Raw genomic sequence first — 12,700 nt, 5'->3', positions numbered from 1 at the left:
CCAATACACCCCAATTTTTTTTTTTTAATCCACCCCTCAGATTCCTGTTGGCACATCATTTCATCCAAAAAATTACAGGTGTCTTGACTTCCGGGAAGGGTGACTTAGCCTGTGCCTGCTTTTGAGACGGGCTCCTGCCTCAAAAGAAGCTTATTCAGATATATCAGTCAGTTTTTTCTTTTTTTTTTGACTGATTAAACTTCTCCCGGGTAGGGAGAAACGAAGAGATTAACCTCAAAGCCTATTTTTGTTGGGACGACCAGATCTCATTAATTTATGGGACGAGGTCCAGCCGACGAAGGTGGGACGGATTTTTAACAGCAAGCTCTATCTGATAAAGCGAACGTTCACCTTATCTTCTAAGAGAGAACGCACTAACAGGCAAGCACCCTTCTTTCTATATTTTTCTTTTACTTGACTTAAATTGTTGCTGTTTAAAAGAGATTTGCCAGATTGATCAGTTTTTGACATCTCACTGGGGAGCCATAACTTCTCTCTGCTACGCACTAATTAATAGCTTATCTCTGTTTTTGTTGCAAAAAGCTGTCCTGGATTTGCATTCTAAAGATATACACAGAAGAGGGATTTCTATTCCAGATTTTTATTTTGAAAAATATTATACTGTTTTGAGACTACTCTCTTTTTGGTCTATTTTATTTTGACGAATCTGTTTCTTGACGATTGCCATTAATTGTTTCGATCCTGGGAACTGCATTTTGTTTACTTAACTATTGGAGAGATAAGGCTGTCTGCTCTGTTTATACTGTGATGTCACCAAGTTTGGAGTATTAACCCAATTGTTGCTGAAATAAGAAGTGGTTTTCCTATATTTTTCTTTTAAAATGGCAATTAAGAAAGTGGCTGAAAATCTGGAAATAACTATGTTTCAGAAAATAATGGATGAGATTGAGATAATGAAAATTGAATTGAGTAAAATGAAGCAGGAGATTAAAGATATAAGGGTCCCTGTGAGAGAGGTGACCCTGGAAGGGGTCCCTGTGAGAGAGGAGACCCCGGAGATTGGAACAGGGGTCCCTGTGAGAGAGGTGACCCTGGAGACTGGAATAGGGGTCCCTGTGAGAGAGGAGATCCCGGAGATTGGAACCAACGTGGAACAGGAACAAGATTTGGAGTCTATGGACTTTAGAAATAAAATCTATTGTTTGGAACTCAATGTTATCTCTGAAGAAATGAATGAAGATTCTAGAGATAAAGTTATCAATGGCATGGATAATCTTCTGGACTGGAATGATGTGATGGAGCCCAATATAGAGAAAATCTATGGAATTAACTGCAGCCATGTGACAATGGAAAAACTTTTAAGAGATGACCCAGTGTATTTTGAAAAAAAGAACAGAGATATGATTTTACAGCAGTATTTCAGCAACCTATTCAGAATGGATGGCAAGAAAATATTTGGGATAGAGGTAATCCCCATCAGACTCTTACTATATGACTATGGCTTTGACAGCAAGATTATTATGGAATACTGATAATGGAAGATTGGATATTGAAATTACTGGACTTAACAAGACTACTGAAGATGGAAGATGGAAAATGGAACTAATAGAGATAATAGAACAATGGCTACTGAAATTATTGAACCTAACAGATTCTGATGTGATGGATTAATTGAAATGTTTATTTTGACTATGGTTATGACAATAAGATTATCATAATTAGTAATGAGATGGATTAATCGATATGCTTATCTGGAAAAAAAATTGATAGATATATTTCTTAAAGAATTGAAACCTCTCTTTGACTTTTTGTGGAAAGAATAAAGTAATGTTTATGAGATTTGATGATTAAGTAAGATAACTACTGGAGGAAAGTGATTTTATAATATGACTTAAGAGACAGGATTGTTATATATTATAGACTTATAACTGATTTGATCTTTGACAAATGGGAAGTCAATATTTTACTCTTTATTTTTTATTTTTGTTTTTTTTTTCTTTTTTTCTTTTTGTTTAACTATTTTTGATTTTTTTTTTTGTCTTTGAATGTTTTATGATTTTGTCTTGTATGTTTTATGAAAATCTGAATAAAAATTATTGAAAAAAAAAAACAAAAAATTACAGGTGTCTTTTTCATTTCCCTACACTTGCATTTGATTAAATTTCTATACCGAGGACAAACTTCAAGATAGCTCATAGTATCAACCTCTTTGTAATCATCCTTCTGACTCATGTGGGCATAGAGGTTGATATGATTCCCTAAATAGGGGCTTCAGTCTCCATTTACCAGGAGCTGTCCTGGGTGAATGATGGACGGTGTGGGGTTGGCTTCAGTGACCCTGAAGATGCAGTTTCACCCAGCCAGTCTGTAAGGAAGCATTGCTGGATATTTATTTTCTAGGTCTTCTAAGAGATCTTGAATCATTGTGATAGTCTCTGAAGCTGGAAAAGAGAACCTTGTGGCCTGAAGCTGGACTCTAGCCTAGTGAAGGGAAATGCGTTGGGCACACACTCTTCTCTCACAAACCCCATCAGGTACAGGAAGGAACAGGATGGTCCCTGTGATTGGCTGGCAATATAAAGCCTCTGGATTGGCCAGGCCCAATTAAGAAAACGAAGAGTCTTTCCTTATTGCTTCATCAACAGTGCAAAACCCTTTGCAATGTTGCCCCTTAGGTTTTAGTTTCTAAATCAAGCCACTGATCTCAGGTCTGAATTGAACTGGAAGGTCTTTTAGTGTAGAGTACAGCCACCCACAACCCAAGCAACTAGCAATAGGGTGGGATATAAATTTAATAAATCCATAAATCCATCTAGCCACTCCTTGTCTTCCTCACAGTCCTACATGTTGCTCCAGGTGATAGCTACATCCATGTAGGGGACAGACAGTACCAAAACTGTTTTATATCCTTTGGGCAAACTACGGTGATTCCAAGGACTATGGGAAAATAAGACAGAAGTGGGAAAAGGCAAAAAGGGGAAGGGAAAGCAGCAGCTCTTTAGGACCCCAGGAATTCTTATTCCCTGGTATCCAACCAGGTCACTTATCAATCACAGCTCTGACTTCACTCATTGGCCAAAAACACTGACAGGCTGGATGGAGAACCCAAGTTGGCTCATTTCACAGAAATCATTTAGAAGGGTATCTGCACATTTTGCTTCCTAACTTTCTTTCTAGGAGGACTAGAGACTCTCTTTTTAAAAATGAAAGCACAAAACCTGGGACCCCTGCCCGGAGGCACCAATGAAGGCCTTTGTTGGTGCCATGACATCCACGGGCACTGGGTTGGCAACCCCTGAAGCAGAATTTCACAGTCACTAGTAGGTCATCATGCTGCTACTCTTCCTTCTGCCGGCAGCAATGAAAACATACCTTGTGCTTAAATTTGTTGGAATTCTTGTTCTCTTTCTTGTTTAGATCTATGAAGTAGTGGGTGATGCGTTCCTTGGATTTGGAATCCATATCCCATGAAATCTTGAAGGAATCACAGGTGATGTTGCTGATTTTGATGTTATGTGGAACAGGAAGCTCCTCCATCTCTGCAATCCCACTATCTTGCGATTTATTCCCTGTATAAGCAAAGATTTAAAAAAACAGCCATTGTCATCAAGTGCACCACTAGAGAGTGTTGCCAATTCTAATTTTCCTGGAAATAAAGGTGCAGTATTAGGACTGTCCGTTTAAGTTTTCCAAAATACAGGTGGGAACAGGGGGTGGAGCCAAGACAGAATCTGTCTTGCCAGGACCAGAGCAGGCATGGCAGAATAGAACATGGAAATTTTCAGATCTCAAAGCCTGATTCATACATTCCATAGATTTAGGCAGTAGAATGATATTGCCAGACTTGGGGGGGGGGACTGATGCAGGGGAGGGAAGTTCTGCTATGTGGGCAAAGTTGAATACAATCCAATACTTTGCTTTTTATTTCTTTAACTGTAATGCTATGCTCTGGGTATGCATTAGATAATACATTTTGATTAAATTGTCCTGATCTGGGGAGAAAAAATAATGGGATTGCTACCTGCACTCTGAAATGCTACAGTCCAGTTTCACTCTGAGTGATTACCTGGCAGAACAACATTCTACTGGTTGTAGCAGTGCTGGTCACCTGGCACCCCCACAGAGGGGTATAGTAAAGATGCAACATAGATGTAGGGCCTATGACAGGTATGGGGAACCTGTGGCCCTCCAGATGTTGTTGGATTCCCAACTTCCATCATCCCCAGTCATCATTGCCAATGGTCAGCGATGGTGAGAGTTGTGATCCCACAACATCCCTATAAGTAGTGCCTGCCAACAAAAGCAAATGATGGATTGTTCCATGGGACTAAATGTTCTTCAGTGTTAGTGAAGACTTCAGTCTGGTTCACAGAGGAGTCGGGTTGAGCTAATGTTTTTTTTTTTTTTAAAACACCTATCCTGGAGACGTATGAAGTAATTAGTGTCAGAGAGAATGGTTACCGTTCCAGAAATTATCACTTTGTTAATTTAATAGCTAATGCCAGCCACTAATAGTCAACTGGAACACACACACATGCAAACACACACACACACACTCATTCATTAATCTCCATTGTGCATTTTGGACATGGACAAGGGCTTTAATGCTTATAGCAGGAATGGAAATCTTTGATAACAATAACAGCAGCAGCAGTAATAGTAATCACACTTTTATGGCACAGTCCAATCAGACCAGGCCTGCCCCACACTCTGTATTGATGGTATAAGATGATTCAGGGATTTATTTCTAGAGGAGACAATCTGGCCAAAGTTATTTGGCCCGTTGGTTTCTGTAGAAGAACTAAGCACTTGCTTAAAGCTTTATCCTTGAAACCAATAGGGCTTAAAATAAGCTTAGCTTTTTGCCCCTGCTTGGTCAGGCTAAATGCCTAAAGATAGCTAAACTGTGTATGGGCCAGTGCAGGAGTACCAGCCCAGCCCTGCCTCAAAGGTCCCCTGGCATGCTACCCTCACCCACTCCCATTTTATTTATTTAAACATGGACTAGCCGCTCTTCAGTCTTGTCTCTCAGAGTAGCATTCAGCACTAGGACATAAAAACGACAGCAAATACCATAAAAACAAGTTGCACCAGCAGTTAAAAGAGCAGCCTTAACGAGAGAGAAATAAATAAATAAATAATAAAAACAACTTAAAAGACATGGGAGAAATCCATCTGTTTTCACCTGGTTCTGAAAAGAGAATAAAGAAGGCACTAGCTGAGTTTCTCTGAGAAGGGAGCTCCACAACCAAGGTGCCACAACTATGATATTTGATGTAAATTTCCATATAATTTGATATATTTATATCTTTAATATAAATTTCCCCATCGTTCCATAATCATGCTCAAGGCTGCGACCAAAATCAAATTGTGCTATACCACTATAGGAAATTAAAAAACGTATTCTGGCAAATGTAAGAAATATACAAGAATAACAGTGTAACCCTAACCATGTCTATTCAGATGCAAGTCTTATACAATTCAGTGGTGCTTACTCCCAGGCAAGTGGGGTTAGGATTGCAGCCTTAAATCAGAATAATATGATGCAAAACTAATAGCTAGGCCTGGCTCTTCCCTCTTCTGCTCTCAGTCCTCTCAAGCTACCAATGGCAATGGCTAATGGAGGACTGGCTTCCTTGGCCCCACCCTCTGTCTCACACCATCCAATGCTCTGAATCCCTCTGATCTGATTGACTGCACTGGCGACTTCAGTACCCTCAGTGCTGGGTTCCCACTGAGATGGAGAAACTCAGCCACCAACACTTGAGAAGAAACTCTCTAGGGTTCGATGAATGAGTGAGTGGCAGTCAGATCAGAAAGCCACAGGAAATCTCTCCTCCTGCCTGATTTGTGGGATTCTATTGCTAAAATATACATTTCTCTACGCACTGTGGAGAATTCTTTCATTTGTGACGTTCCCACTTGTTCAAACATTCTTAAAAAGATGACAGCCAGCCAATAGAACTTTATTCAGGAACCTTGAGGTCAATCAGAATCAAGGCTAAGTCCAGAGCATGGAACTAGGTTATCAAGAAAGGCCTGTTGTGCACTTGAGAGTTGCAGACTCTTCACAAAAATATGTTTAAACAGTGAGGGGAAGACTACAAGGCAAGCACATGGGTGGGGCTATCCCCTCAACAGATACTTAAACGAAAGGACTTCAGGCCCAGTCTTTAGCAATAGCCTTCCTTTGGTTCCAAAGGACTCATTTGACCACAATTGAAGTACTAGTTTCAATTCAAGAAGTTTATTGTTGGTCAAGAATTCCCAAACTCTTCCAGTGGTTCTTAGACTTAAAAATTTTGTGTGTGTGTGTGTAAATCACCTGATGGAACTTTTTGCAGGTTTAAAAGCAAGGTGGGTAATCACCCTGGCAGCTGGAAAGAAGAGAGTTACTACGGCACAGAAGTGTACTAACTGCCTCACGATACATGTAAGTAGTGCAAATCCCACCTAAACCCCTTACAGATATTGACATGAAAGCACCTGGCATGGGGGAGGGGCAGGAGCATAGAGTGGGATTGCAGTGGCAGAGTTTGCCATCAGCCTTCAAACATTCATTTGAAGGTCTGAGGAAAATGCCATCTCATACAAAAGTGCACATGAAGATCTGCTTGCGTGATTGAGAACCCTTGAAAAGCAGAGTTTCCAATTGCATGAAGAGAATTATATGCATGGGGTTTCTCTTTATATCTTGAAATTTACATGTGTGGGGCTGTGATCCCACTCTCTGACCTCTGTGCATGCATTTAAAAATAGTGCCATCAAGGGCAGGGCTCCATTCAGCCGAATGAACAGGTCAGGCCTCAAATGCAGCAGGGCTGGCTTACTATATTTTGAAGTAATACACATTACCATCTAAAGAGCGGTGGGGTCCTGTAAGACCATTAAGTGCAGAATCTAAAATTATCCAACTCCACCACTGTTTGAATACATGCAAGGTGCTCTAGCACACTGTTCTTCAACCATGGGACCCCAGACGTTGTTGGACTACAACTCCCATCAATCCCAGCCAGGGTAGCCAATAGCCAAGGACGATGGGAGTTGTAGCCCAACAACATTTGGGGAGCAAGGGTGAAGAACAGTGTGCTAGCATGAAAGGATTACTACTACTCAGTGCCTCCATACGCTCTCCTCAAGGAGAATTTAAGTCATACCACCCTGTTGGCAGCAGCTCATAGGCAGAGGTCTTTCCTATTACATGCTACCTGAGATCCCTTTACCTTCCCAGGCATAAGCCTGGGAGGTTCTGCATGCACAACTCATGCTCTGCCACTGAACTATACCTCCAAGAAGTTGCTGTGACTCGGATTTGACTAGCTGTTGACTGAGTCAGAATGGCAGAAAGCCAACTATCATGTCATGGGTGGGGAACCTATGGCCCTCCAGACATTGTTAGGCTACAGCTCCCATCAAGTATAACCACTGGTCATGCTGCCTGTGACTGATGGGAGTTGGAGTCCAGCAACATCTGGAGGGCAACAGGTTCCCTACATTAGCACTGTATGATCATAACCAGGGACCTGGGAAAAGGCTTCAATACTCAAAGGCCAGGTTTTGTGACTGAAAAAGCACTTTAGGTGCTTTTGTGGCATAAAACCAGGGAAATAAATATCAGGAGTGGGGAGGGAAAAAATCTGGAGGTCAGGGTTCTGAAGCTCCCCATCCTCCACTCAAAAACTGAAACCCCAAACTACCACCAAAACTAGGAATTGACCTCTCTGATTTCGTAGATGTCTGAAGTTATACAGTTCCAATGACAGTAAAGCCCCTTGGATCAATCAGTCTATTTGCATACAAAGCACTGCACAATCTGTATCTTTTCACTAGTTCATTCCAAACTATACCAACACCAGCATAGACAACATGTCATTTAAAAAATAATCCTCTATCTGAGCTTTTATGAATGTGTGTCTAGAAATCATTTCTCCTCCTGTCACCTTTGGTCACCGCTTGAGAGTATTTCAAGTTGCACTTATTTTCCTTAAGAGATTTTTGTCCTTCACATGAGAGAGGGAGAACCCAAGTGTCCACTGACCCCCCCACAAGGAGCAATGCCTGTACTAAACTTAGGCACCCTCCTGCATGGCAGCTCTTCCCTGCAGTGGTGCCACTAGTGAGTGCTCAAATGGCGATTGCGTGATGTCGATCAGCTTTGTACTGTGTAGGAAGGAAAGGAGATGCAAACCTGACAGAGAACAACAACAAAAGTGAAAAGGATACCCTTCAGCAAAAAGGAATGTGTGAAGGGGAAAGACATAGAAATGCAAAGATGGGACAGGTAAGGAGAAAGCCACACTAAAACATTTGCAATTGTTGGAAAATTCCTACTTAGGGCTCATTCACACGGGAGCTGAATGGTGTACTAAAGATGCAGCTTTTGCCATCGCAATAGATTTGCAAGGTTCACACTTCCTACCTTCAAATCCACCGTTTTTTGTTCACACTAGTCAGCGTCCCTCTGGGAAGGATTGGTGTTGCTGTTTTGTACCCCCGCCCCCAAATTTATATGTTTACTCCCTCCGGTGTATCGCTATTGCTAACAGAGAACGGGAAGGGTTTTTTTGTCAGTGTTTCTTGTCAATTGCACGCCCCTCCCTGCTGAAGTGGACAGCTTCAGGGTGCAATTGATACCATACTATTTAGAGGGGGGGAGATGGTTTTCTTTCACTGTTTCTCCTTGTCAATTGCTCACCTCTCCCAACTGAAACTGGAAGTTAAATTGACACGATACTGATTAGAGCAGGGGGAAGGCTACAGCAAACTCCAATGTAGGAGGACAGAGAGGGAGGCGGAAGTGGCTGGTTAAGCTGCTGGAAACAAAATGGAATTCATGGAGAGTTTAGTGAGTGGAGAAAAGGGAGTATCTGAAAGCGAGGAGCCATCTGCCCACCAAAAAATGTCGAAGCAAAGCACCTACATGGAGTAACGTTGCAAAGCGGAGACAGTTTTTCCTTCACTTTTTGCATTATCCCTGGATTGGTTTAATGCAGATTTAAAGAGAAAAAATGTGTCCTAGCTCTTTGCCTGCAACATCATGTGAACCATGTGAATTAAACAGGGATGCAAGTAGCATCAATCTCACAGTAAGTCGCCGTGTGAACAGGCCCTAAATGCAGCTCTGAGACTCCAGTCAAATGTCAGTGGCTCCCATCCCAAGATAAAGTTCCAAGGGATGGAGGAAAAGTTCAATTCATTCATTTATAGGCAAACCTACCTAATTTGCACTTTCTGAAACACTACACAAGCCAAAACACAGTCATCCTTTGAAATTTGCACTTCTCCAAATGTTATAATGCAGTTCTCCAGCCAAGTAACGTGTACAGAAATGCATATACTAAGGTAAAAAGATTTGTATATCAGGAAAAAATCACACTAAAATGCTGCTGAATTTTCATAAGGACTTGATTTTTAAAAAATTTGCGAACTGATGTGGAAATCTGTGGAACTCAAGTTAAGATTGGGAAAATGAGAAACCAAAATTGAAATGTTTTCCCATTCCCATTGTCTCCTAGGTTTCTCCTTGAGTTTACTGACGCTTGTGCTGTTAACAAATGCATTACAGACAGAATTCAACAGGTGCGGTTACCACCAGCATGGAGATGAAGTGAGGAGCTGCACCAGTTGAATGCCTGCATATTGTGCAGTAGCACCCCTCCAAAAGGAAGCAAAAATTTGCTTCAAAAAGAGATGGTAAATAATGCTATCCAAACCAAATGTATTCTGCCTCTGAACAGGATGGTTCAGAGTTTTCGAATGAAACAGGAATATTCAATGACTGCAGTGGGCTTCCTCAATTTATTTGCAAATAACCAGAGATTCGCTTAATTATACAGAATTATACAGTATTATACAGAATTCCAGCAAAAAATGCCTGCAATTGTAATATGCCAAATACTTGGACCCAACACCCATGGCAATAAAGAGGGTAGTAAAACACAGTGATCATCTCTAATCAAAGGCTTGGGAGATGCAGGCAGCCTTAATAAAGAGCAGGAGGAGATGCCATTGAATGGGCAATGTGCATATTATAACAGTAATATAAGCGGAACAGGTATTAGTGCAGGGAATGATCTGATGATCTGATTATGCTGGGTCATTCCATGATTGAAGCCGAGCATGTCTGGGACTGGGAAACAGCCTGCCAATAACTAGTAGTTTCTACGTCTGGGTCAGGCTCTCAATTCTACACCACATTTCCAAGGACTAGACCACACAAATTCAAAAGAGATCATGTACACAGCAGAAACAAGTTCCCCTGGCTTGATCTTGATGCTCTGTGGTTGTAGCATTATCCTTTGAGGATAGCAAGCGTTTCCAAACTGTTTAATCCATATGGCAGGATCATGAGGGCTAGCAAGTTTTCTTTTATTTATTTATTTATTTTATTTTATTTTGTTTCATTTTTAAACCGCCCATAGCGAGTAGCTCTCTGGGCGGTGAACAAAACAGGATTAAAATACAATATACAATAAAATCAGTGACGAACAACAGCAAATTAAACAAAAACATTAAATAAAACATATTGACATTAAATTTGAACATTATAATAACATTAAAATGCCTGGGAGTATAGCCAGGTCTTAACCTGGCGCCTAAAAGAAAGTACCGTAGGCGCCAGGCGTATCTCCTCAGGTAGGCTGTTCCATAGTTCGGGGGCCACCACAGAAAAGGCCCTAGATCTAATAACAATCCTCCGGGCATCCTGGTGAGTTGGTACCCGGAGGAGGGCCTTGGATACTGAACGAAGTGAGCGGGTAGGTTCATAGCGGGAGAGGCGTTCCATAAGGTACTGCGGTCCCACTTTTAAAAAGACACATGCAGGTCTGGGTCACTGGATGTGCCTAGGAAAGGACTGCCTGCATCAGGCATTGAGAATAAACAGCAAGAGAAGAAGCAAGGAGCAAAAGAGATAAACAAACCCTTTCTAGGCACTGCCAGCCTGCCCCCTTCTCTTATCAGTCATCATGTCACCCCCTTGCTGGATTGGCTTTCTGTCGTGGAGAAACCCATGGCCTCCAAAGGTTGCTGGACTCCAACTCCCATCATCCCTAAGCAGAGTTTGGAAAAGTTACTTTTTTGAACTACAACTCCCATCAGCCCAATCCAGTGGCCATGCTGGCCGGGGCTGATGGGAGTTGTAGTTCAAAAAAAGTAACTTTTCCAAGCTCTGTCCCTAAGCCCTGGTCATGCTGGCTGGAGCTGATGAGAATTGGAGTCCAGTAAGGTCTGGAGTGCACAAGTTTCCCACCCCTACTCTACACACACGGCCACTGTTCTCATCCCTATCGCTTCTATTTTATGTTAAAAATGCAAGAATTGCCTTGGGCAGATCAGCCTTGGAAGCTCACAGACAGAACATGACAGAGAAAAACATCCTCTGTTGTTTGCTCCCCTGCTCCATGTAATCAGATGTATACAACTTTAGTCAAGATGAACACATTCTTGTAGTCTTACTCCATTACAGCTTAGGTTCCAACCTGGCGGTCTTCTGGTAAGAATGAATAATTTTGGAAGCTGACCCTGGATTTTGCACACAAGGAGGGAAAAGAAAGAATAAAGTGGGCCTTTTAAAAAATACTTTTAGTTTTTTTTAATTTTTATTCCTGCTGGAGCTCTGGTACCCTCTAGCATAGGGGTAGGGAACCTTTTTGGCTTCAGGTGCCTGATAAAGATCTGGGGCCAACTTTGGCAATCCACCTGCCAATCACATGACATCACTATGCAAGACATGAGCTCTGACAGTGCAGGAATGAAGAAATAGCTGCTTGTTTTGCAGTGCTGTCTGAAGCAATCTCCCCCCCCTTTAAAAGGGGGGGGAGAGACTGCTTCAAAGAGTGTTTGCTTTAAGACAGTCTCCACTCTCAGACGTGAGCATGGGAATGGTCTTAAAGCAAACGCTCTTTGAAGCGGAGATCTTTAAAGGAAGGGAGACTGTTTCATACAGTGCTGCAAAACACTTGACATTCCCCATGCTCTCATTTCAGCACAGGAGCATGAAGACTATCTTAAAGCAAGCGTTCTTTGAAGGAGTTCCCTCCTTTGAAGATCACTCCAGCGATCTTTAAAGGGGGAGGGAAGACTGCTTTAAAGAGCACTGCAAAGCAAGCAGGGAAAGCAACCAGACCCAGGTTTTTTGGAAAGCCTGACTTGCACTGATCCTTTTTGGAGGTTGAAGGGATCAACTCAGGGTGGGCTTTCCAAGAAGGTCCTGCCCATCGGCTGACATCACCAGTGATGTCAGTGGATGGATGGGCAGCTGTGGTTTGGGGAAAACAGCTTCGGTGACCAAATTGGTGGGCCAAGATTGGCCTCCAGGCCAGAGATTCCCCAGCTCTGCTCTAGCAGGACTCAAATAAAACAAAGCACATCAACAAATAATATATTTGTTGAAAAAACAGCTTCTCTACAAAACAGCCACCCTTGAGCTATTTATTTTATGTTGCCTTTCTGAATGTTTTGTAAATTAACCCCCCCTCAAAAAAAAAACCACCTGGAAGAAACATGGGGTGATATCTGACCGTTGAAGCCCAGTGCAACAGCCATTACCCCAGTAGGAGGCTTAGCATAGTGCAACAACCAAATCCAATGGGTGTCTTGTGCTTGCAAAAGATGTTGCACAACCCCTAGCACAACTGCTATTATTATACTTGGTAACTGTTAAGCTTGTACACTACGTCTTGCACAACCACTTGCACTATGTCAACTCTCACAACTTCTTGTGCTAATGTTACTTTGG

General features: G+C 42.0%; 1 protein-coding gene across 2 annotated transcripts in view; it reads right to left on the bottom strand.

Annotated features, from left to right (window-relative positions):
* The window catches only part of PHYHIPL (phytanoyl-CoA 2-hydroxylase interacting protein like), a 112,352-nt gene that overhangs the window by 16,998 nt on the left and 82,654 nt on the right, over window positions 1–12,700 (bottom strand). For both annotated transcript variants that reach the window (XM_061635075.1, XM_061635074.1), the window contains one exon: window positions 3,334–3,530. In XM_061635075.1, the coding sequence (XP_061491059.1) occupies window positions 3,334–3,498 (165 nt within the window). In that variant the 5' untranslated portion in view covers window positions 3,499–3,530. The remainder of the gene's footprint in view (window positions 1–3,333; window positions 3,531–12,700) is intronic.

This window comes from Rhineura floridana, chromosome 7 (assembly GCF_030035675.1).
Source record: "Rhineura floridana isolate rRhiFlo1 chromosome 7, rRhiFlo1.hap2, whole genome shotgun sequence".
NCBI lineage: Eukaryota > Metazoa > Chordata > Lepidosauria > Squamata > Rhineuridae > Rhineura > Rhineura floridana.
The sequence above is the reverse complement of the archived record's forward strand: the minus strand, read 5'-3'. Positions and strand labels throughout refer to the sequence as shown.